The sequence below is a fragment of the Dreissena polymorpha genome, chromosome 1 (genome assembly GCF_020536995.1).
Source record: "Dreissena polymorpha isolate Duluth1 chromosome 1, UMN_Dpol_1.0, whole genome shotgun sequence".
Lineage (NCBI taxonomy): Eukaryota > Metazoa > Mollusca > Bivalvia > Myida > Dreissenidae > Dreissena > Dreissena polymorpha.
Window position 1 is genome coordinate 95297405 of NC_068355.1, and position 27565 is coordinate 95324969.

Here is a 27565-nt window from a genome sequence, read left to right on the forward strand (position 1 = left end):
CAAACTGCCCTGTTTTATTTGCAGTTATCTAACTATATACATCATAAATGTTCAATATTTCTCAACACTTAAAGATTTTACATTTTCTTTTTTAAGACAAACCAAACACTGTGAATAATGAGCATAATCATTCAATGTCTCCAAGTAATTTTTTAAATGAAGATACAGTGTATTAACATTTCAGCACTAGTGTACACACTTGCATAAATGTTTTGACCATTCATGATGTTTCTACAATGTCCAGAAGAGACCAGTTTTCTCTTGCGTGCCACAAAGAAGACCTTTGGAGGGTTCAAAGGTCACAGCAACTGTCTTTTGTTTCTTAGCAACCTCCGCCTCGAACAGCTGGAAGATGGGAAATCAACAGTGAGTTATGAAGCATTTATCTTTTTGGGAAAAGACTTTATAACACAAGCTTTTCAAGATAAGAAATTGAAAAAATGTATAACGGGTGCAGTATCACGTGACTTTATGGGGTTCACAAATAGATGTTACTGTAAAGTACACACACTGGCAGTGGTGCTTTTTTCAAATAACATTTAAAAACAATTTTTCCTAAGAATTTCAACTAATGCATAAAAGACAGTTTTGTATGCGGCTTGTGGCAGTGTGAAAAATATCAGAATTACTTTATTTGATTAGCCTGTGTTCTTGGAAAAATATTTGATGTTTACAGCCATTCATAAACACATTGGCGCTGCATGCTACATGAACTGTTGGCAACCATTTAAGATGTATTCAGTCATAAATTCTTGAATCTTAAGATATCGGCACAAAGTGCAAGAAAAACTGTCCTTCATGCACTAACGTTTTTTGCAAACATATTTCAATAACTTGAGAAATTTGCAAAACTGAAGTTCTTTAACAGCCTTTTATCATTCTGTCCAGCCCGTGTGTAAACCCTGATCTTTTATCATTCTGTCCAGCCCGTGTGTAAACCCTGATCTTTTATCATTCTGTCCAGCCCGTGTGTAAACCCTGATCTTTTATCCTTCAACCTGATTAGGTTATAACATAAAACAAGTTCAGAATGTACAGATTTTAATCTATTAAATATTATCTTCCATGAACATTAAGGTACAAACTCTAGTTTAACATCTATTAATACAAGTTTAAAGTGCATGGACTAAACACTATTAATATTACTGTTCTTACTAGACCAGTATCATCCATTATGTTGCTGTTGTTTGACTTATAGCCTTGAATAGAATCTTTTTGATATTACTAAAGAAACTATTTACATTTGTTAGATGTCATATCCTACCTCTTTCACCATCACTTACATCATTTGAAGACATCTCAAATCTTTCTGTTAGGTCAATCTCCATATCTGGAATACCAACATCCATTTTCTTTGCCATTTTGAAAACATCAGGGAAATAGTGATACTGCAGCGTCTGAAAATGACATTTCATATTCAATTTATTAAATAAGATCATATCAGTGATATAATATTATCAATATCTTACTGCCAGATATATAGAAAGTGGCATATCAATTTACTGCTCTGTATTTGTAAATAGTACATTTCTACATGAATATCACAGTGTTAGAGTAATACAGTTTTATATCATGCTGCCCATGATGCATAATATTGGAATAAATAGTAACTAATTAATTAAATATATTTCAAAATAATTTCATCTTAATGAAAACAAATTCTAATCTATTAATCTACTTCTTTTAGATGTATTGGTGTGGCAGATTTTTCAAGTTTGACCATCCAATTAAGTTCATTGGATATGACTCAAAACATATGGTAAAAGAGACTAAGTTCACAGGATAAGTTCATTTAACCAGGTTTTTTTAATGTGGTACTTCCCAGCCTTTGGTACTAAATGTAGGCTGATTAACGGGTGGAGCTAGGTTACCTTGAGTTCCCAGAGACAGGAGTCAAGGGCCCCGGACTGCTCTGGGTCCTCCTGCAGGGGGTCATACGGGTCTGTGTCCAGATCTGCAGGAAACATACATGCCTGAAGTTTCATGCAGTTTGTGTTCTTCATTTGATAAGCATTTGAAATTAATATTTTTGGAAAAATCAGTGCTGTTACTAGCGCCAAAAGCCTCCAAAGTATTGACTTGACCCAAATGTGTGACATTCAAAGGATGTGAAAATAAGCTTACTGCTATCAGTCAGGGGTGGCACCTCTTTAAAGATGCATAATTAAATGATAGATCCAAAGTGGCGCCTAGGTTTTGTAAAGTCACAGAGCAATATACAGGATGAGTAGCTTTTATATGTTATTTCAACATCTTTAGAATAAATTACCAAATTGGGCAATGCAGTGCGAAGGAGAATTTATCTACAAACAAGGGCTGTTTGTAAAACATGCATGCCCCCCATATGGGCTGTCCGTTGTAGTGGCAGCCATTGTGTGAATACGATTTTTGTCACTGTGACCTTGACCTTTGACCTAGTGATCTGAAAATCAATAGGGATAATCTGCGGGTCACGATCAATGTACCTATGGAGTGTCATGATCCTAGGCAAAAGCGTTCTTGAGTTATCATCTGTAAATCATTTTACTATTTCGGGTCACCGTAACCTTGACCTTTGACCTAGTGACCTCAAAATCAATAGGGGTCATCTGCAAGTCATGATCAATGTAGCTATGAAGTTTCATGATCCTAGGCGTATGCGTTCTTGAGTTATCATCCGAAAACCATTTTACTATTTCGGGTCACCGTGACCTTGACCTTTGACCTAGTGACCTCAAAATCAATAGGGGTCATCTGCGAGTCATGATCAATCTACCCATGAAGTTTCATGATCCTAGGCGTATGCGTTCTTGAGTTATCATCCGGAAACCATTTTACTATTTCGGGTCACCGTGACCTTGACCTTTGACCTAGTGACCTCAAAATCAATAGGGGTCATCTGCAAGTCATGATCTATCTACCCATGAAGTTTCATGATCCTAGGCGTATGCGTTCTTGAGTTATCATTCAAAAACCATTTTACTATTTCTGGTCACCGTGACCTTGACCTAGTGACCTCAAAATCAATAGGGGTCATCAGCAAGTCATGATCAATGTACCTATGAAGTTTCATGATCCTAGGCCCAAGCGTTCTTGAGTTATCGTCTGACAACCACCTGGTGGACGGACCGACAGACCGACCAACAGACCGACATGAGCAAAGCAATATACCCCCTCTTCTTCGAAGGGGGGCATAATAAATAAATGTGCCCTCTAGAGTGTTAACAAGGTTTTACTATAGCCATATAAGAAAAAATGTCCCGCCCCCTGGTGGCCATGTTTTTCAACCAACCAAAACATTTTTTAACTCGTCCAAGATATCTTTGGGACACATCTTCTGACCAAGTTTCATGAAGATTGGACAATAACTGTGGCCTCTAGCATGTCAACAAGGTTTTACTAAAGCCATGTAAGGAAAAATGCCTCGCCCCAGACGGCCATGTTTTTCAACCAACCGGAATCATTTTTAAACTCGTCTGAGATTTTTAAAGAACGAATCTTCTTACAAAGTTTCATGAAGATCGGACAATAAATGTGGCCCCTAGAGTGTTAACATTTAGTTTAATTATAGCCATATAGAGCCATATTAGGAAATATGCCCCATCCCCTGGTGGCCATGTTTTTAAAGCAACAGTAATCATTTTCAAAGTCCAAGATATTATTGAGACGAATCTTTCGTGAAGATCGGACAAATTTCATGAAGATCGGACAATAAATGTGGCTTCTAGAGAGTTTACAAAGCAAATGATGATGCCACACAATGCACAAAAGGCCATCACAAAAACTCACCATGAGCACATTGTGCTCAGGAGAGCTCAAAATTTATAGTTTAAGGTTTTTATGAATTTCATCAATTCATATTTGTAACTTATTAGCTTTGACTTACTTATGTCGACATCAGTTCTGTTAATGAGCCTCTTGCAAGCTGGATGCCGTATGATGAGGTTGTAAATAAACGGTATTAACACCAGGAGACCTGCAGGGGGCGCTCTGAGGCCCAGACGCACCAGTCGCTTGGCAAATGCCGCAACAAGGTGAGAAGGCAGGTGACTTGCAGTGAAAGGAAACAATGGATGAATTAGAGCTTCATACGACTGCTTTCATAATCACATCTTACCACAGTCCTTCAGTCATGATAAGACAATGACAATATTAAGATAAAGGCAAATCATGTTCCTATATAAGACTAATGTTACTCTAAGAGTACTCGTTATGTGTTTTTAGAAAATACATGTATACTAAAAAACTACAATCAATACCATTATGCAAAAATATCATAATTCACTTGATATGTAGTGAGTTTCGAAATAAAAAAACAATGTTTCTCATTGCATAGAAATATAAAAGAGAAAACTAAATAATAATCATGTCACTGTATTCCTTACGTGGAAGACATGAACAGGTCTAGGAGATAGAAAAACCTGGCCTTGTATTTGACATGGAATATGGAGGGCTCCAGCAAAGAGTACAGCTTCTTGTAGAAGTCAGGGTAAAACCTATAGCAAATACCATAATACGTTTTATTCAAATATCTTAAATACAAAATGTAACAAACCAAGGACTCATCAACCAGCAAAGCATGTTAATTATATCAAAGTCAATATTTGTAGTTGGAAGACAATCATTGACATTATAAGATCAAGGCCAATCTAATGTTCTATAAATTTGAATAGGATTGATGTTTAAACTAACAAACAAAATATATCAATTATAAAGCTCCTGTGATTTATTGAGAATATTTGACTGAAAATTTCATGTACTAGGAACATGCAAGGTCAATAATCTGCACTGCTCATAAATATAAATGACCCGTGTCATGCGAAAATGGGTCTTATTCCATATGGCCTGTATTGCATTAGACCTGCACATCCACACAGTTTGGTCAGGTGCTACTTGGTCCCCAAATAGGCAAACAAAACCTTGTGTGACTAAATAGCCGACAGTGTTTCTCTTGACCCCGACCTCGTTATTGCACAGGATTGGCTGGAGCTAAGTCTGCATAAGAGCTAGTTTTAAATGATGCAAGTCAACTTGTCTGTTATCCTATAGCAATTGGCTCATAAATACATGTTTAAGTAAAGTACTACAACTCAAGATTTCTTTTACTTACAAATTGTGTTTGGTAATCAAAATAAACAAGCCATTGGATGCCAGCAAACTTATAGCTCCACCTGAAATAAGAGAGAAATCTGATACAGGCTTTCTACTGCCTCTCCACAAAAAACTAGGGCAAAAGTAGGGCAAGATTTTAGCAAAAAGTAGGGCAATGTAGGGATTTTTACTGTTAAAAAGTAGGGCTAAATAAAAAATTATTACCATTTTTCAGCTGGAATTACAGTTAAATTGATACAAATCCTTCTCCATGGCATGTTGTGAGAATGCCTTGTTCTGCCCATCCTTAAAATACAGGCACCTGAAATTTGTATTTCTCATTTAACATCAATTTACACAATGGAATACAATAATGAACATGACATTCAAAACATTAATCTTATAAAGCACACTACAAAAGCCCTTACTATTAACCCTTTCCTCCATGAATATGTACCAAACTAAACCCACTATGAATATAAAGATATTCTTGCACTAGTATTAAAACAAAGAATTTTTTAACCACAGGCAATAGTGATTATATTTGTATTATAATTTTATAAGCAAACAGAGACTAAGGTCTATTCCGTTTGCAAAGGTGTTAAAATGAGAATACATGGAGTAAAGGGTTAAGTAAAATTAGTTTCAAAGAATACGGGTTGTCATTATGATTGCAAACAAAGGATTATTTTGGAATAGTAACCTATAAGGGCGGGGATCAAGGGGGCTGCCCAGGCCCCCTTGTGGGTCCAGGGCAAGGCCCTGGTAGGGAGGCCAGGGGGGGGGGGGGGGGGAAGACCCCTGATGGAAAACAAATTCTAGACATTTTGAGGGACAAAATACTGCTATTTTCAGAGCACAAAAAGTGAAAATGAGGTCTAAAAAGAAGAGAAAATTTTAAGATTTTCACATAATTATTTTTTAGTATACTGTACAATGTAAAAACATATTATATTGATTGACCTTTGCATGTTCCAATTCTATCCATTACACGATAATCCAGTATTATTACGATTTCTTTTTTCAAAACCAAAATACGGCCAGTATTGACGATGAATGTGTTAAAAAATTTAGTAAACACAAACGTCTGCCATTTAAATTGATATTATGAGCATCTAGCAGTTTATAGGTGTCTATCGCAACCGTTGTTTATTTTTAGTGTTTTCACTTCATATACACTTATATTTTGTAATGCAGCATCAACATACGAAAACAATATCACGGAAAGAGAAAAAAATGCATTTGAATATCAACCGTACTTTCGTTTGACAACTGATCATGCATGGACGATGTGAACCTAAATTTAGTTTGAGTGCAGATTCGTTCATACGACACAAAGACACAATTTTGTTTTAGGGATCATTTCGGCTTAGAGGATGGGGTGGGTCACGTAAGAATATCGAATAAAATATATTTTAATAAACAACTGGTAGCAAGATGAGTTGCAGATAATTGGTCAGCACCTCCTTTTAACTAACTCTTTTGACCTGTTAATTCTTTTCAGCTCAATTCAACAGTAAACATGGGACAAAATTGTCACAAAACCAGGTTTTCATTGTGAAAAAAAAATCTGATAAAGGGAGAAAACTCAAACTGAACTTTTGAAATGAACAAACAAAATTAACCCCCTTTGTAAGTTTGTTTTAAAAAAAAATCTATTTTTAGTCGTGGCGACCTTGACATTGGAGATATTGACGTGATTCTTTCGTGCGACACACCGTCCCATGATGGTGAACAAATGTGCCAAATGATTTTAAAATCTCACAATGAATGACATAGTTATGGCCAGGACAAGCTTGTTCCGCCCGCCAGCCAGCCCGCCCGCATTCGCCAATCTAATAACCAGTTTTTTCCTTCGGAAAACCTGGTTAAAAATGCCCATAATATCACTTTAATGCAAATGCATATACACATGTACAAATTGAATGATTGAATATTTCAAACTACAAATGCCATGGTGTTAATCAAATTCTAATCAATTTATTAATTTTAAAGTAGATGTGTGTCCATAGGACAATCATGCCCCCACAATTTGGCTCTGTCGCAAAGATCGTTTGCTAAATCAGGGGCCATAACTCCATAGATATCTGATACACTTGCATCAAAATACTCAGGTATATAAGTTCACATGCTGACAACTATTCACTGAAAGATGGCTCTAGCAGTTATACTTTTGAGTTCTGACACAAACTTTGGGCTGTGGACAGCCAGATGGACAGACAGACAAACAATGGCAAATCACCCCCTCCCTTTTTTGTGGGGTCATACAAAATTATTTCAGTTCAATATGACAGTTAGGAAAAGCAAGCTTTACATATAAACTTAAATGTATTTTCTAAGAAAGGAAAGCAGCATCTGCAATTACAAATTTAACCCATAAGATTTAAAATGCAGCATGACATTTCGTGGGCTTAGCACAAAACGGTTGTAACTCCATTTTTTGAAATTTTACAGGAGAGACAAAAAACTGCCCAATTTTTTTAAACATATCTTGCTGGATTTTATTAAAAAAGCATATATTTGGTTAGTTCCAAGCAGTGTTAAAAGACTCATTTCCAATCTGTAGAATAATTATGGAAAGAGATATTTGAACATGTTCAAGTTACAACCATTTTCCACCTGAAATTTTGGAAAATTTCATTTATTATTTTTATGCAATAGGGAAGTAACTCAAGTTACAACTGTTTTCCATTTTTAATTTGGGCAGATTTTAATATTTATTTGTGTGTTAAATGGAAGTATCTCATCATGTACTCTTAATTCTTCATTATTAGTAAAAGAAAGCAAAACTTATTATAGTTACCATAAACTTTCAACAATCATAAAACACTTTTTTGAACAAATACAATCATTTTAGTATGGTGTATAAAATGTATTCATAATTATTCCACACATTATTGATATACGTTTTTTTATAATATAATTTGTTGTTTACTTTAATAAATTAAATTAAATGAGATCTTTAAACGATTTTTTTAATCATCTAAAACTATTCTAGAGATCTACATGATCAGCTAAGATTCAAACTTTGAGGTATTTATTTTATCCTTTATTATACATTACCGAAAAAGTTTGTGATTTTATACTGCAGTCTCGACAAATGCAATTAAAGAAGCGAAAAATAATATTTCCAGTATTAAAAGATTTTTACTCAAGCCAACTTAATTAATTAATTAACTTATTTCCTGCCGTTCATGTAGAGCTACATCATTTTTCTATAATGCTTATATATAATACTATAATTAATTATAAAGAATATAATTATTTTTTCACGGTTAATTCACTTGATTCTTTAATGAATAAAAAGGAATTTAACACTATGTATAAAGAAAGTTCTAGAACAAGTTAATTTTGTTTCAAAAAGGTAGAATTGAGATTTGGAAAATAGAATTGAGACTTCCAAGTATGTACTTGTATTCAAACATATTTTAGCATCACAATAATTCCCTTGTTACTTTGTTCAATTTGGTCTGCAGTTATTTAACATATAAGAAAAAATAGCTAAAGATTTGATACCATAAACGCTTTAACTGGGTATAACAGCAAAAGTAAGATCATTCATCAACATGACTTGTCAGACTGTTACAATTATACCACTATGTGGCATGTCAGACTGTGACAATGGTACCGGTATGTATTATGTTAGACTGTGACAATGGTACCAATATTAAGCATGGCAGACTGTGACAATTATATCAGTACATAGCATGTGAGACTAAGACAATGGTACCAGTACATAGCATCTGAGACTGTGACAATGGTACTGGTACGAAGCATCTGAGACTGTGACAATGGTACCACTATATAGCTTGTCAGACTGTGAAAATTATACAGTAGGTAGCATCATTGCTGCATGTGAGACTGTAACAAAGGTACCACTATTTAGCGTGTCAGACTGTTACAATTATACCAGTACATAGCATGCTAGACTGTGACAATGTAACCAGTATGTAGCATGTCAGACTGTAACAATGGTACCATTACGTAGCATCTGCGACTGTGACAATGGTACCCGTATGTCGCATGTCAGACTGTGACAATAGTACCAGTACATAGCATGTCAGACTGTGACAATGGTACCAGTATGTATTATGTTAGACTGTGGCAATGGTACCAATATGTAGCATGTCAGACTGTGACAATTTAACCAGTACGTAGCATGTGAGACTGAGACAATGGTACCAGTACGTAGCATCTGAGACTGTGACAGTGGTACCACTATGTAGCTTGTCAGACTATGAGATTATACCAGTGGGTAGCATTTGAGACTGTGACAATGGTACCACTCTTAAGCTTGTCAGACTGTGAGATTATACCAGTTAGTAGCATTTGAGACTGTGAAAATGGTAACACTATGTAGCGTGTCAAACAGTTACAATTGTACTAGTACATAGCCTGCTAGACTGTGACAATGGTACCAGTATGTAGCATGTCAGACTGTTACAATGGTACCAGTATGAATCATATGCAACTGTGACAATGGTACCAGTATCTAGCTATCGGACTTTGACAATGGTACCCAGGACTACGTGGCTTGTCAGACTGTGAAAATTTTACCAGTATGTAGCATGTGAGACTGTGACAATGCTACCACTACGTAGCTTGTCAGACTGTTACAATTATACCAGTATATGACATGCTTAACTGTGACAATAGTACCAGTATGTAGCATGTGAGACTGTTACAATGGTACCAGAACGTAGCATCTGCGACTGTGACAAAAGTACCAGTACGTAGCATGTCAGACTTTGACAATGGTACCAGTATGTAGCTTGTCATACTGTGACAATTATATCCGTATGTTGCATGTTAGACTGTGACAAATTGGTACCAGTATGTAGCAAGTCTGTTTTAATTATACCAGTATGGAGCATGTGCGGCTGTGGCAATCATACCACTACGTAGCTTGTCAGACTGTGAAAATTATACCAGTGGCTAGCATGTGAGACTGTGACAATGGTATCACTACGTAGCTTGTCAGACTGTTACAATAATACCATTACATAGGCTTTTAGCATGCTTGACTGTGACAATGTAACCAGTGTGTAACATGTCAGACTGTTACAAGGGTACCAGTTCGTAGCATCTGCAACTGTGACAATGGTACCAGTATGTAGCATGTCAGACTGTGACAATGGTACCAGTATGTAGCAAGTCAGACTGTTATAATTATACCAGTATGGAGCATGTGCCCCTGTGGCAATCATACCACTATGTAGCTTGTCTGACTGTGAAAATTATACCAGTGGCTAGCATGTGAGACTGTGACAATGGTATCACTACGTAGCTTGTCAGACTGTTACAATTATACCAGTACATGGCATGCTAGACTGTGACAATAGTACCAGTATGTAGCATGTGAGACTGTTACAATGGTACCAGAACGAAGCATCTGCGACTGTGACAATGGTACCAGTGCGTAGAATGTCAGACTGTGACAATGGTACCAGTAAGAAGCTTGTCATACTGTGACAATTATACCGATATGTAGCATGTGAGACTGTGACAATGGTACCATGCAGTGTGTAGCATCTGAGACCTCGACAATGGTACCAGTACAAAGCATGTCAGACTGTTACAATTATACCTGTACGTAGCATGTCAGATGGGGACAATGGTACCAGTATATAGAATGTCAGACTAAGACAATTGTACCAGTAAATAGCATGTCAGACTGAGACAATAATACCAGTACGTAGCAATTTAGACTGAGACAATGGTACCAGTAGCATGTCAGACTGAGACAATTATAATAATGATGCTCAAAAGGTAGGAAAAAGATCAATCACATTTTGTTCTAGTTTCTGTCTTATCATTTTTCTTATATCACAATTATATTTCAATAGTTTGTATTTGAATTCAGAAAGAGGATTAAAGTTCATTATTTTTTTAATTAAAATAAGCTGATAAGATAAACTTGTTTTGACTTTAACTCTGTTGAATTTTAATAATTACAATACAAATATTAAATGATTTAAGAAAGATGTAAAGGTAATTATGTATGTTCTTGAGAATAAAAAAAAATTAAAACAACCTTTAGAATGTCAAGGCCCACATGGCAAGCAAATCAAACAGTGATGTCATAATTATGATGTCATAAACTGAAGATGTAAAGATGAGTTACTTCCGTTCCAACATTGTACACAATGTATTTTTTTGTGCTCAAAGGTTGTAACTTGAGATACAACTGTTTTGCATAACAAAAATTATCAAAAATTAGATACAACCATAAGCCAAATACATGTTGTCATGGGTAAATTTTCAGAATATAATCTTAATATCTATTTAGGATGTGTAAAGTAAAAAAACAACTTGAAAAATGAAAAAATATGATTTTTGGTAAAAATGTGAGTTACAACCGTTTTGCGCTAAGCCCACGATTTGTGGGTACATTCAGTTGTTAGCATCACTGGGCAAAATAAGAAACTTGGCTGTGTAAAGTCAAGATGAAGCGTGCATATCTGTCACCTCTATTTCAAGAAGCACATATGTTATGATTAAATAGAACATACATGTATTTTCACAGTGTAAAAAGATATTATCTTACCTAAAGACCAGTATGTCTGTACTGACTAGCCAAGGAACCATGGTGCTTTCAAGGATGGACTTCACAAGGTGATCCCCAAAACACATCTGAACTTGACTCATTACAAAAGATTCATAATGAATGGAAATTCTGCAAAATATCTAAAGAAAAAATCATGTAAGCCTTCATTTTATATTTTATTTATTTTACTTACAAAATGAAAAAGTAGGGATAATGGGGCTATTTTTGAAAAAAGTAGGGAAAAGTAGGGTTAAGAAAAAAAAAGTAGGGAAAAGTAGGGAAAAGTAGGAAAAGTAGGGACCAGTAGAAAGCCTGCTGATACTTATATATGAGTCAAGCTCTAAAACAAACAGGGCTTAATGCATTTGCCTAAAAATGTTGTCCCAGATAAGCCTATTAAGTCCGCCCAGAGAAATTATGGACAACACTTTCCGCCACTTACTGGATTTTTATTTAGAAGATAATTCTTTAAACGGAAAATTACATTGAAGCGAAAGTGTCGTTCCCGATTAGCCTGTACAGACTGAATTACAACTCATCTTATCAGAGTGAGGCTCATATTTGTCTTGTTCTGTGAAAGCTGGTCATAATGCATGTACGTAAAGTGTCATCCCAGATGAGCCTGTGCAGTCTGCACAGGCTAATCAGGGACGACACTTTCCGCCTAAACTTGATTTTCGGTAAGGAGGGACTTCCTTGAAACTAAAAATACCATCAAAGCGGAAAGTGTCGTCCCTGATTACGCACAGGCTAATCTGGGACGACACTTTACACACATGAATTAAGCCCAGTTTTCTCAGAACAAGACACATATATATAGAGATGTGATTGCTGAACACACCAATATAGATAGAGATGTGATTACTGAACGTGTGCTTGATAACACACAAATATAGATAGCGATGTGATTACTAAACAAGTGCTTGATGACACACAAATATAGATAGAGTTGTGATTACTGAACATGTTCTTGATGACACACAAATATAGATAGAGTTGTGATTACTGAACATGTTCTTGATGACACACAAATATCGAGATGTGATTACTGAACGTGTGCTTGATGACACACAAATATAGATAGAGATGTGATTACTGAACATGTGATTGATGACACACAAATATAGATAGAGATGTGATTACTGAACATGTGATTGATGACACACAAATATAGATAGAGATGTGATTACTGTACCTGTGCTTGATGACGCACAAATATTGATAGAGATGTTATTACTGAACATGTGCCTGATGACACACAAATATAGATATGTGATTACTGAACATGTGCTTGATGACACACAAATATAGATAGAGATGTGATTACTGAACATGTGATTAATGACACACAGATATAGAGGTGTGATAACTGAACATGTGCTTGATGACACACAAATATTGATAGAGATGTTATTACTGAACATGTGATTAATGACACACAGATATAGAGATGTGATTACTGAACATGTGCTTGATGACACACAAATATTGATACAGATGTTATTACTGAACATGTGCCTGATGACACACAAATATAGATATGTGATTACTGAACATGTGCTTGATGACACACAAATATAGATAGAGATGTGATTACTGAACATGTGATTAATGACACACAGATATAGATATGTGATTACTGAACATGTGCTTGATGACACATTATAGATAGAGATGTGATTACTGAACATGTGATTAATGACACACAGATATAGATATGTGATTACTGAACATGTGCTTGATGACACACAATTATAGATAGAGATGTGATTACTGAACATGTGATTAATGACACACAGATATAGAGATGTGATAACTGAACACATGCTTGATGACAGACAAATATAGAGATGTGATAACTGAACATGTGATTGATGACACAAAAATATAGAGATGTGATTACTGAACACGTGCTTGATGACACACAAATATAGAGATGTGATTACGGAACATGTGATTAATGACACACAAATATAGATATAAGATTACTGAACATGTGCTTGATGACGCACAAATATAGAGATGTGATTACTGAACACGTGCTTGATGCAGGGATCTTTTTTTTTTTCGGTTTTGTCGGTCATAGACCGATTGGGGTCATGAAAGACCGATTGAAAATCCAAAACAGTCGGTCCGATTCTGTTTGCTAAAATTACCATGTCATGAAATCAATTACACAGTGTACATGCCTACACACCCTCATGACATTCTTATCTCGATTAGGTGTGATAAACCATTTGCTGCAGTCTCTAAACCGGTCAGGAGAATCAAAAACTTGTGAACAGCGGATTAAAGACGCATCCGAACAGAAGCGTCTGAAAGCAAGCGCTGTAACTAAACAAAACATGCCGATACATTTTCCACCAGCCTTATAATCCGGTAATATAATTATGAATGAAAGTCTCGTTTCTGATCGACAGAATAGCCGAAAGTTATTTTTATGGGCCGAACTTCACATAAAATAGTACACAAGAAAAATAATATACATTGTATAAATCTTTAGTAAAACTGTGTTAGAATAGAAATAATTCGTGTACTTAATAGTTTGTTGTTGAATAACTCACGACCGGAAAATTAGATGCGTGGTTTCAAATGCTTCACTCTCGTGATTTAATCCCTACGAATCGAAACTATCGACCGTGGGTTATTTGACAACTAACTATAACGTACACGAATTATTTAATTATTTGGTATGTAATTGTCAGTAGCCAACCTACGCACAGATATTTGTTTGGTTCAGTGCATATTTGTAAGCTATTATCGAGTCGACAACGATTTAAAACATTTGTATAGACTTACACGGATTAATAATATTGACAACGATGAAAAAAGTCTGATAAAACAACACACGAAAAACAACAATGAAATAGCAAATGATAAAACCATTTGAGAAAACTTGTATGTTCCATTTAAAAAAAGCCTAAGGGAATTTTACTTGTACATTTATTATACCACCTTCGTGAATGGCAAAATCAAAGGAATATATTTTAACGTAATTTGTCATGATTTCAGATATAAATTTTCGGAAACTTTTCCCACATTTATATCCAGACCGATTGATGTTGCGGAAAAATATGATCCCTGGCTTGATGACACACAAATATAGAGATGTGATTACTGAACATGTGCTTGATGACACACAAATATAGATAGAGATGTGATTACTGAACACGTGCTTGATGACACACAAATATAGAGATGTGATAACTGAACATGCGATTGATGACACACAAATATAGATAAAGATGTGATTACTGAACATGTGATTGATGACACACAAATATAGAGATGTGATTACTGAACACATGATTGATGACAAACAAATATAGATAGATGATTACTGACCATGTGCTTGATGACACACAAATATAGATAGATGATTACTGACCATGTGCTTGATGAGAGACAAATATAGAGATATGATTACTGACCATGTGCTTGATGACAGACAAATATAGCGATGTGATTACTGACCATGTGCTTGATGACAGACAAATATAGCGATGTGATTACTGACCATGTGCTTGATGAGAGACAAATATAGAGATGTGATAACTGAACATGCGATTGATGACACACAAATATAGATAAAGATGTGATTACTGACCATGTGCTTGATGACAGACAAATATAGAGATGTGATTACTGAACATGTGATTGATGACAAACAAATATAGATAGATGATTACTGACCATGTGCTTGATGACACACAAATATAGATAGAGATGTGATAACTGAGCATGTGCCTGATGACACACAAATATAGAGATGTAATTACTGAATATGTGATGACACACAAATATAGAGATGTGATAACTGAATATGTGCTTGATGACACACAAATATAGATAGCTCAGTCACATTGGTATATCCTTTCTGGAAAGTAAGACATTATAAAAAATTATCAGTTTCGTACTTATCATTTAGGGTCACCCTGAATTCTTGTAACTAAAGAACAAAATAAATAGTCCTTATGTTTGTTTTACCCAGTATTTCACTCACCAACATTGAAGGATTGGGTGAGGAAGTCACTCAGAAGCAGAGGTGAGGTGATATGGGGAATCACTTTCTCTGGTAGAATTATCAACACCTTGCGGTACAAGGTTGCTGTCAACTGCACACACACACATTAATACAAGTGTTTGAAGTAGGATAATCTTAGACAAACATTTGAGCTTATTTTGAAAAGATTATATGTAACTACTTCTTAATTTCATACACACATTGAATACCAACAAAGTATAATAAACAGCATAACTGACATAAAGATATGAATTGAAATTAAAGATAGACAGGCATTTTTATCAGTTGCATATAATTGTTTAACACTGTTCACAATACATTTAGTGAACTTAGTTCACGTCATGTTATGGATCAATTTATATCAATTTTTACAATTGCTAACAGGATGTGTGCAACAGGTTTCAATACCTTAAACTTCAAGAAATGTGTCCAAACTTTAGTGTAGAGCTGTCGGTGTCGACACATAGAACGGACGTCTTTTTCTTCATCTACTCACAATATTTAAAAAAAAATGGTAACTTAATTTAACATTTGAAAAATAAATATGCATGAAATACACCTCTCAAAATGCTTTACAATAAGAAAAACAAGAGCACCGCATAACAGTGCAGTTTTGAATAAATGAAAGCTTGTCAGATTTTTTTTTTTAGAGGACTCAGTGACCTGTTTTCTCTGAAAACAGCCGAGCTAAAAATCAAATATTGCACAACTATTTTCATATCTGCACGCGTGATCACTACTTGAATGGGAAAAACACCATTTTAACATTCCAAAATCTGTATTTTTCTTTATGTGTACCCAAGCATTAAATATTATATTTTTTGTACTTAAAGAGTTTTTTTCATGTTTTGCATAATGGATGCACTGAGAAAGGGATACACAGATCAAACCTGTAGCCCAAGTTTCATGGTCATATCACATATTGATTTATAATAAAGAGTTTTCCCTACTTTAAGTAACAGTGAAGTGACCTTTGACTCATCACATTTCCATGTACAATCATAATACCTAGTTTCTTAAAAGTATCTTTTTTACATTGTTATTTATGGCAGAATCCAGTTGTGTTGACATAAAACATTAAGCCAACTTCAGTTTAAACCTGGCTTCAATAGGGAACTAAAATGACTAAACTTTCACGACTACTAATTTTTGTTCCCTGATATCAATAAAATTGTCATGTCATATGTCAGATATCTGTCAAAAGTCAACAACTTAAAAATTTAATACTGTGCATTTTAACAATGGATTCTCGTGGGTTATAAGGAGTTACTTGTCTGACAGTGTTCAACCTACCTAAGACTGTACACAGGAAGTTGGAAACAGCCCCTGTCTGATCTTTACTTGGGAAGGAAATGTTTTCTAGCAATGCAAATATGTTTCCTTGAAGTGTAGCCTACAATGATACAAAGCAGTTCAATAACCTGGTATGTATTGGCCTCCACATAATTTTTTTTTTTTTAAAGCTTTCATGTCAACTGAAAATTTGGTAAACTCAATTATTTTACTCCCATATATCACTGTTACAAACACTGTTGAGTTTTTATAGGAAGATTTTTAACGCTTTAGTTAACATTACTGAGTTTGAAGTTAATTTGTGTACAAAAAAATTAAGGTAAACACTAGGGCTGCAACAATATACCGGTATATCGGTATATATCGCAATACGCAATCCGCATATTGTATTGCGATATGATTTTCATCATACCGGTACAAAAATTTTACAAAAATTCATTCACATTTCGTCCAGAAAAGCCATCCAAAATAATGATAAAAAGGTAAACAAAACAAAGCAGTGTAAATTATTTTTTACGTAAAAAAAGCATTCTAAAAAGTGTATTATACGGAGTAGCGTTGTTACATGGGAGCATTCATTCGATGCTTTTGAACAGATTATCGTTGAATTAATTGCGCACAGCTGTAAATGTTTCGCTCGATTCTGATTTGAGCATTATTTGTAATCCGAATTTCGGAAACACGCTTCCAAATTTGAATGCTAACGCGACAATAAAAAATTATAGCGTCAAATAAAAAGTGCTTTATCCTTTGTCTCAATTAAAAGCGCGCGAAAATTATACAGACATGAAGAACGTCGCATGGAAAGTGTGGGTGTATTTTGTGTTGTATAAAAACGGGAACATCCCGTCAGCTGAATTACGCGTGTTCAGTGGGAAAAACGCCCCGGTTGGACGTTATTTCATCACATTTTTAAATAGTAACAATTGCAAAAATGTATTTGATACTTAAGAAAATTTGCAAATGTTTGTGTTTCTTATTATTCTTGAGCACATTTATAGTAAATATTTACCAGAATTTGCTTTAAAATTGGAATTTATGGGATTATTGGGTAATTGGCAAGTTATAATTTTGGTACAAGTTAGCAATATATTGCGATATATTGCAATACGGGTTTTTGAACTGACAATATATTGCATTACGGTTTTTGGCGTATTGTTGCAGCACTAGTAAACACAAAACTTGCCTTTTAAATACAAAATTACAATGTATTGACCTGTCCCATCTAAATAGTGCTTTAAGGTGCTAAGACAATTACAGTTCTAGCTACTGCCAGCAGCCCTACCTCTGCATTTGTCTTTTGTGAAATGTGCACTAGATGCTGCAGTGTGTGGAACTTGATGTCATCGTAGGCAAGGTACTCCTCAAACCTCCCCAGCAGAGCATGGTTGTTCACAGTCTTAGACAGCAATGTCCCAAGAATTTTCTTCAGAAAAAAAACATCATAAGAAATGTTAAACTGTAATGAAACAGAATAGAATGTCAGCTCAACAAGGTTTATGGTTAAATTACTTGCTTTTCTCAATTTCTCAACTCCATGTGTTTTCTTAGATATTTTGTGTATTGTGTAATGTTTCAAAATGCACATCTCATAAATTCATACTTGATATTTTTTGATCAAGTAAGGTTTCTTTAAATGATAATAACATGAAAAGTCAGTACTGTTACATAACAATTAAGTTAAGCTACATTGTACATGTACCTTAAACAACTGCACAGGAAAATGTGTCTTAGCCTCTACAGCAGTGTTCAGTGGGTGTTTGGACTCCTTCACAACCAATTTCATCAACACTGACAGAGCCAATTCCTGAAAAAGTTCATCTCTTTAAAAGACATTTAGGAGCACAGGTTAATTATAAACAATGCCAAACAATGGTCCTGAATGGAGGATCTTGTAAGAAGAGAGCAAAAGGCCCAAGGTCACAGACCTGAGACCTACAAGAACTGAGCTGAGCAGCTTTTGAAGTTTTTGAAACCATTTTAGAACTTGACCCAAACATAATTTATGTTATGGGCAAGCTTCGTGAAGACTTTTGCAAAGAATGAGACTTATATAGAGTTTACATGGTTTAACTTAAGCCAGAAAAAAATGTTCCCACCCAGGCCGCCATTTTTTTAGCAGAGCAGAACAATTTTCAACTTGGCAAAGATATCATAAGAAAAAATCTTTTGAGAACATTTTATGATGATTCAGCCAAAAATATTACTTCCAGAGTGTTAACAGGGTTTCACTTCAGCAATATAAGGAAATCTAATCTGCCTCCTAGCGACCATGCTTTTCAAAGACCAAATCCATTTTTGAACTTCATTGAACAAAATTAATATTCTGAATAAGTTTCATGATGATTGTGCACATGATTTTTCTTTAATTTGACATACAAATGTAGTTGCCGAGTTTATGGCCCAAACCAGTCAATATATCATTGGGACAAATGTTCTGACCCTGTTTTGCATGGGGAAACTCCCATATTCGCATGACTTCATATTATATTACTTATCCAAGACGGCTGCCAGTTTTTCACCTTGAATTTCATCATGGCAAAACGCATGTTACACACTACGTTTGACTCAAGGGTAGACACTTTATTTAAATCAAACCAAAAATGATGTTGAATTTGAAAGGACACAAAAATCTTAAAGACCAACCAAAATGGTATCTTAACTAGACCTGATTCAAACTGTACAATGATAAAAAAAACGTTACTGTTTTAGCAGCAATTTAAAAACAAGAAACCGTCGGAGAAAGGTGATGCTCCCCAAAGTTTTTTTTTGTCAAAATATTGCACTTTATATTCAGATAAAAGGAAACGTCTTGAGGGGGGACAAGAATTTTTTTATAGAAAATTTCAAAGGGTCATAACTCTGTGAAAAATCCACTCAGAACCCACTGAGAACCCGCTGATAATATGCACATCTCCTCTTGGTAGTCAAGCTTCCCATAAAGTTTAATTGAATTCCGGTCATTAGTTGCTGAGAAATAGCCCGGACAAGAATTGCACTATATGTACAATTAATGGAAAATTTCAAAGGGCCATAACTCTGTGAAAAATCGTCCGACCAGAACCCGCTGATAATATGCACATCTCCTCTTGATAGAGAAGCTTCCCATAAAGTTTCATTTAATTCAGGTCATTAGTTGCTGTAAAATAGCCCGGACAAGAATTGCACTATATGTACAGTTAATGGAAAATTTCAAAGGGCTATAACTCTGTGAAAAATCATCCGACGAGAACCGGCTGATAATATGCACATCTCTTGGTAGTAAAGCTTCCCATAAAGTTTCATTGAATTCCGGTCATTAGTTGCTGAGAAATAGCCTGGACAAGAATTGCACCCTGTACAGTTAATGGAAAATTTGAAAGGGCCACAACTCTGTGAAAAATCATCCGATCAGAACCGGCTGATAATATGCCCATCTCCTTTTGGTAGTGAAGCTTCCCATAAAGTTTCATTGAATTCCGGTCATTAGTTGCTGAGAAATAGCCCGGACAAAAATTGTGCACGGACGGATAGACGGACGGACAGACGAAGCGGCGACTATATGCTCCCCCCAAAATAAATTTTGGGGGAGCATAACAAGAGCACCGCATAACGGGTGCCAACGCTTAGCTGCGGGTGCAGTTTTATATACTAGTAAATGAAAGATTGTCAGATTTTTTTTTTTTTTATTCAGAGGTCACAGTGAGGTTGACCTTTGACCTAGTGACCCAAAAATGGGTGTGGCGTGTAGAACTCATCAAGGTGCATCTACATATGAAGTTTCAAAGTTGTAGGTGGAAGCACTGTGATGTTAGAGGCAAAGTTAAAGTTTTATATTAGAGGTCACAGTGACCTTGACCTTTGACCTAGTGACCCAAAATGGGTGTGGCATGTAGAACTCATCAAGGTGCATGAACATATAAAGTTTCAAAGTTGTAGGTGGAAGCACTTTAATTTTAGAACCAATGTAAAGGTTTTAGCACGACGGACGGCAAGGAGGCTATGACAATACCTCGGGTTTTCTCCGAAAACAGCCGAGCTAAAAATAAACTTAGTCTTACTGTGTCACATAATCTCATAACTGCCTTACATTCTTTAATACCTCAAATAATTTCAATCTGTGAAATAACATACCATATAAAACCACTTACCCCTGTTCAACTAGAATATTGAGACAAGGTAAGGATAACAAGAGCTGTCAGAGGACAGCGCGCTCGACTATTCTAGTGCTTGACAGTATAACGTAAGCCATCATGGGGAAATTGTTCATATTCAATAATTTTTTAGACAATCTTTCAAAAATAAAAAAAGGTAAAAAAAAAATTTTTTTTTTTGGGGGGGGGGGTAGGGGGGTGAGAGGGGGGTAGGGGGGGTGGGGTGAGAGGGGGGTATAATGTTGGGTGTGGTAATTTATAAGATGATGTTTAAAAAAAAATTGGGGGGGTGGGGGGGGGGGGGTTAGAAGGGGTGGGGGGTGAGAGGGGGGTATAATGTGGGGTGTGGTTATTTATTAGATGATGTTTAAAAAAAAAATGGGGGGGGGGGTGAGGTTGGGGGGGGAGGGATTCTGGTAGGGGCGTGGGGTATTGTTTGGGTGGAATCCATTGTGGTATTAAAGTAAGTGTTGTTTTGTCAAAGTAATAATAAAATGTGATCATAAATAAAGAAGTTATGGCAATTTAAGCAAAATGTTCAATTATCTAAGTGTAAAAGGGGCCATAATTATGTCAAAATGCTTGACACAGTGGTCTGCTCTTGTTTATAGGTTGGGGTCATGTTGGGTAACAAGTATGCAACATATAAAAGCAATATGTCAAAGGATATAGGAAATATTTGGGGTAGTACACAAACTTTAACATAGATTTATCAATAATATGCATATTCTAAGTATAAAAGGGGCAATAATTATGACAAAATGCTTGATAGAGTTGTCTGGTCTTGTTTATAGGTTGTGGTGATGTTGGTAAACAAGTATGCAAAATATAAAAGCAATATGTCAAGGGACAATGTAAATAAATGGGGTGGTTACAAGTACAAAAACTTTAACATTTTCTGCATATTCTAAGTTTAAAAGGGGCCATAATTATGACAAAATGCTTGATAGAGTTGTTTGCTCTTGTTTATAGGTTGGGGTCATGTTGGTAAACAAGTATGCAAAATATGAAAGCAATATGTCATGGGACAAAGAAAATAACTGGGGTAGTACGAAAACTTTAACATTTGCACGCTTACTCAGACGCTAACGGTAACGCAGACAGTCACGCCGACGCCGGGGTGAGTAGGATAGCTCCACTATATATATTTCATATATAATAGTCGAGCTTAAAACATAACTTTTGTTTTACTGCAAACCATCTACAAATTTCACTGATTGCAAATTGTATGTAATTTCACTAATATGCTGATTTTTGATTTAAGTAAAACAGTTTTAGTTAAACAGTATTAAATTAAAAGTAACTATTTTAAGTGGACTAAAGATTGGTACCTGAATATCTGTGCTGCTATGTAGCAAACACTCCACCAGCCTTTCTATTGCATCTTTATATCTCTCTTGCAACCAGTGTCTGTATTTATCTTCAGCTTCATTGTCTGTTCAAGATCATATTTTGTTTTAGTATTATTTACATAGGAACAACTTTTCTGGGAGTCTGATTTATAACTGACACTTAAAGTTACAGAATTAAAATATATCCTCATTTTTTACCCATTCTGCTCAAACAGTATTGATACTGCTCAAATTCAACAAACAGTGAATATATCGCATTCATATACTTTTAAGTTTGCCCATGACATAAAAATATTAGTTTCGTATGAACAGTTCTGCACACCATGTTTGGAATTTTAAGCTAGTGTGTATGTGTACATTGCTTTGCGAAGGCCTGTTTATGTTTTAAAGATTTATCTATTAAAAGTAATACTTAAATACATGTTTATGTTGATAACAGAATATTTATATATTTCATTTAAATTCAAGTTACGTTATGGGGCATTTAACGACCTGCATAAAAAATTCTTCCTGTGATGCATTACAATTGTTTGGTATGTGTACTAGTTGGTGCTAGGTTCTAAAATCTTATTCACAAGAACAAATTATTTGTTTTTAACAGATTGTTTTTCATTTTATCATGTTGTGAAGTTTCAATTCTGTTGCTCTGGTGTATCCTTACAATTGAGTAATTAAAATGCAATAAAATCAAACTATTACTCTCGTTTATTACTTTTTATTTTGATCTTCAATTGCTAATATACTGTAAGGTACACTTTTTGTGTTTTGTGATTAATTCTGGACTAAGTTAAAGTGTGACACAAGGCTAGCCATCAACAAGTTGAAACCACAAATGCTTTGCGATAACCGTTCCAAAGCAAATCATTCTTTTATTTTATATGTTATATGTATGTATAGTCTTATATTGTCTAAACAATGGGTCATTGCACGCAGGCTTAAAATAACTTGTTGATGTAAAATTCTCTTCTGATAAGATTTCTTGAGTTTCACATTTTAAAATTAACTTGTTTGCATTGTCATATGAATGTATTTTCAAAGAAATGAATAAATATTTCAAAGTTACAGTACCTTGGGGTTCATTCAGCAAAAGCTCTCCCACTTCAAGATAGTGGTTGAACAGCTTGTGGGTGCTCCTTAAACACTGTAGCACAGTGGAGACATCATCATCCTTTAATACATATAAAAATAAACAAAATGCTTCAATATTATGCAGATGTATTTTTCGTTCTATATTTCAAAAGGAAATTTACCTAATATTCAAATATACAAATGCTCCAAGAGTATGTATTGATCCAGGACCACCTGATAGCTAGGCTTACACCATAGCCACCAAAACACTGCCACCTCTTGGCTCTAGCCAATTCATGCTGCATTTAACTGTTGATCTTCAAGCTAGCAATGTGGTTCTTGAACACACACAAACTGTCTTTTAAGGTATTTTTACTACATTTGTGCTATGTTGTCTATTTTTAATCCTTCACTTCATTGTAAAGTTATAGGGCCAGAGTTTTTCCTCTCCACTTTGGAAATGGTTCTAGTATGTGTGAAATTATATGCGTTTTGATCCAAATTGGGAAATTTCTTAGTTATGCTGAAAACTTTAAACAAGAGCACCGCATAACAGGTGAAACGCTTGGCTGCAGGTGCAGTTTTGAATAAATGAAAGCTTGTGGGATTTTTTAAATTTTTTCCATCAAGGTGCAGCTATATATGAAGTTTCAAAGTTGAAGGTTGAATCACTTTGATTTTAGAGGCAAATTCCGATGTTCAAAACCTTAACAAAATGTTAAGGTTTTAGCTGAACGCGGACAGCGGATGACGAGCTTGCTATGACAATACCTCGGGTTTTCTCCAAAACAGCCAAGCTAAATACATATACTAATAAAAAGCTGAAAGCTTGTGGGAATTTTCTTTTTTTTTAAGTGACCCAAAAATGGGTGTGGCATGTAGAACTCATCAAGGTGCAGCTATATATGAAGTTTCAAAGTTGAAGGTTGAATCACTTAGATTTTAGAGGCAATGTTCAAAACCTTAACAAAATGTTAAGGTTTTAGCTGAACGCGGACAGTGGACGACGAGCTTGCTATGACAATACCTCGGATTTTCTCCAAAACAGCCAAGCTAAATACATATACTAATAATAAGCTGCATAGTTACATCAAAGTGGTGAGTGATTTCTCACAAAATCCTGTTATTATTACCGCTAAACAGTGAGTTTTTTTAACTAAACTCTCTTTTAACTGAAGCTGTGCTTGAGAGTATCAACTTTCTAAATCGGGACTTTTTCCGTAGGACAACCTGCCTTTAACTGAACCAGGTTTGCCTCAGCAGGCTTGAGTGTCCATGACACATTGCTATAATCAACATCTGGTAACTATGCATTAATGGACTCAACATTTTATACATATTCACCAATTTTAAAAGTCAGCATTTTATAAATGCGTGGATGATAATCAGTAACGGTTATTTGTTTGGCTGTTTTCATTTAACAACAAAATTGGTAACATACAACTTAACAAGTAGTATTTTGAGTATGGTTCCAATTTACTGAAGATCGAAACAATTTTGATTGTGAATGTATTATGCATGCATAACCCAGTGTCACTATCAATGGATAATTACAGTGGTTTTGTGGCAGTTTGTTAGGTTGCTATACCTACCACATTTATAAGAAATTATGGTGAACTCCTCCAAGAAAAAATTGTAGCCAGTTACTTAGGAGACTGATGATGGCCACCTCGTGGAAATTGTGCATTTCATGCTTAATATTGTCAAAACATTTATTTCAACATGTAAAGCATGAACATTGTTTTATTTAAAAAAAAAACTGCTGTAGTCCGACATATTGTCCTCAAAGTTTGCTAATCAGCTTGACAGTGACCATTAAGTTCTTGCGCAGGCCAAACTATTTCAAGTATATAAGCATTTGTACAGTCATCTCAAAATCCAAAAAAGAAATGTTTCAGTTTTGGGCACAGACAAACAGACCAAAGACAGCCTTAGGAGACAGAATGATCCCTATACAGCCCTCTATTACCTACTGGAGGTATACAAATGACTAAAACAACATTCAACATTAAGCAGCATGCATGTCATTGTGCCATAATCATAAGTTGAACCAACCAATTCACTTAAGAATTCCATTTCAGGATGATTTTCCTTTATTTTGGATTGTGCAAGCAATTTAAAGATGAAAAGTTCTTCTTCTTAAAATTACAAAGCAATGTCATGTTACTTCTAAGAAATTGCATATTGCCTGAATTAAGACATCACAAGTTAAAAAACAGAACAAGTTTAACAACAAAATAGGGTAACAAATTAACACGCACCCTTAAACTTAATGTTTCAACTTATTAACTAATAAAATGCACCATACTCTCACAGTCACACACTGGTTATAGGAAGTAACCACAGAAGGAATAATTGTGCTTAATGAATCTCTGTTATACTGTATGGTGCCCTAGTGTTAAGCAGGTCCTATTTATCATTTTGTTTACATTAACTACTAAACTCTCGTGGATATGTCATATGATTCAATGAGCTCCAAGTATTTTGTTTGAGTACAAATACTAAGATAAACAAGATTATTGCCAAGCAATATAGTACCCTACCGGCTCCACCATTGTCAGAAATTCCACCATTGTAAGATTTTTTTGATTTTTTTTTTGCCATAGCAACCAGAATTTCTAACGTAGGAACACAATGACGTGCATAATGTCCATGTTGCCATCTATCCATGTTTCAAGTTTCATGAAAAAATATTAAGAACTTTTAAAGTTATCGCATGATCCAGAAACCACCATTTTCAGCAGTATTTCTAGTCTATTTGTTGCCATAGCATCCAGAATTTTTGATGTAGGAACAAAATGAAATGATGTGCATAATGTCCATATTGCCATCTATCCATGTTTTAAGTTTCATGAAAAAATATTAAGAACTTTCAAAGTTATCGCAGGATCCAGAAAAGTATGACTGACTGACAGACAGACAGAGCGCAAACCATAAGTCCTTTCCGGTGAAACTGGTAGGGGACAATTAATACTTGATGGTAATTTTTTATTGTTGAATCATTTGCACTAATTCAGAACTCCGTTGCCCGTTTTCTTAATCAATTGATAACCGGTCAGCGGAGGATACCAGAAGAGAAAAGAAACTTCTAAGAAAAAAAGGAAATGTAACTTATTATTTTTGTAATGAATAAAGCCTTATTTAAACACCTCCAGGATCTTTACAGTGAAAATTTGCCAAAAGCCCAGTGATATGTGCATTTGTGGTATTCACATGAAAAACAAGATGGCGATGCCCATTCCAAGACAGTTTTTTTGCCAATATGTACCCTTTATTACTTAATTTAAATTAATTGTTTACATGCCGCTTATTTCGTGTTTATATTGGATCTTTATTGGCACTTTTCACTCTGCAAATTTTCTTTGGAGCTGTAATTCTGTAACCTGCTTAGAAATTTTGCAACGAGTAAAATCATTATATAGAGAGAATAATAATACAATTTATAAACGCTATTCACTTTCTTACCAATATTGCTGGAAAGCTAGCAACATTTTAACAATAAATGTTAGTAATAAAGGGTATAAAACGTTGAGAAAAATCTCAGAATGGACGTCATGTGATTACCCCCTCTAATATCAAATGCACTCAAAAACTTCATCTTCCAACTTAAACTTTTATAAAATTTGCAGACGCACTGAGAAGAAAATAAACACAAAATGCAACTTAGGAGAAGAGCAACTCTTAATAAAAAGAAAAAACTTTCTACTTTGGACCACGGAAGGATACATAAAGAGTAAGAGAAATGCAACCGTATCAATACATCATCCGAAATGTAATTTATCCGAAAGATAACACTAATTAACAAAATGTGCATTTAATTACATGTTTTCATGAAAAAAAAAGTAATATTTCACCTGCAATTTCGAAACAATTTCAATAATGTCATTTGAATGTTTCCTGCTTTTAAAACATCTTTCTGTTTTCTCTTTCAATTCATTTGCGATTTGTTTTGTTTGTGACTTCATCTTGCAATGCTGTTTCCGGTAAATTGGAAAACGAATTTCCTTAAAAAATATCGTAAACTTATAAAGATTAAAGATTTCTTAAACCATACAAATACATTAGTGATTCTTAAATA

General features: G+C 34.9%; 1 protein-coding gene across 1 annotated transcript; it reads right to left on the reverse strand.

Annotated features, from left to right (window-relative positions):
* On the reverse strand, positions 1-27479 carry LOC127841276 (nucleolar complex protein 4 homolog B-like). The gene is made up of 14 exons (XM_052369971.1): positions 27342-27479; positions 23488-23587; positions 22399-22502; positions 18637-18741; positions 18220-18360; positions 16935-17034; positions 16050-16129; positions 15621-15732; positions 5090-5150; positions 4365-4475; positions 3866-4029; positions 1872-1954; positions 1284-1397; positions 1-345 (listed from the first exon to the last, which is right to left on the reverse strand). The coding sequence occupies exons 1-14, from the start codon at positions 27450-27452 to the stop codon at positions 232-234; spliced, it is 1500 nt and encodes a 499-aa protein (XP_052225931.1). The 5' UTR covers positions 27453-27479; the 3' UTR covers positions 1-231.
* Between the last annotated feature and the right edge of the window lie 86 nt (positions 27480-27565).

Excerpts from the sequence above, each read along its gene's own strand:
- LOC127841276 (XM_052369971.1), bottom strand. The coding sequence starts at position 27,452 with ATGAAGTCACAAACAAAACAAATCGCAAATGAATTGAAAGAGAAAACA. Across the intron at positions 15,733-16,049 it reads CACATTTCTTGAAGTTTAAG|TTGACAGCAACCTTGTACCG; the intron begins GTATTGAAACCT and ends GTGTGTGTGCAG. Across the intron at positions 346-1,283 it reads TTGAGATGTCTTCAAATGAT|CTGTTCGAGGCGGAGGTTGC; the intron begins GTAAGTGATGGT and ends CCCATCTTCCAG.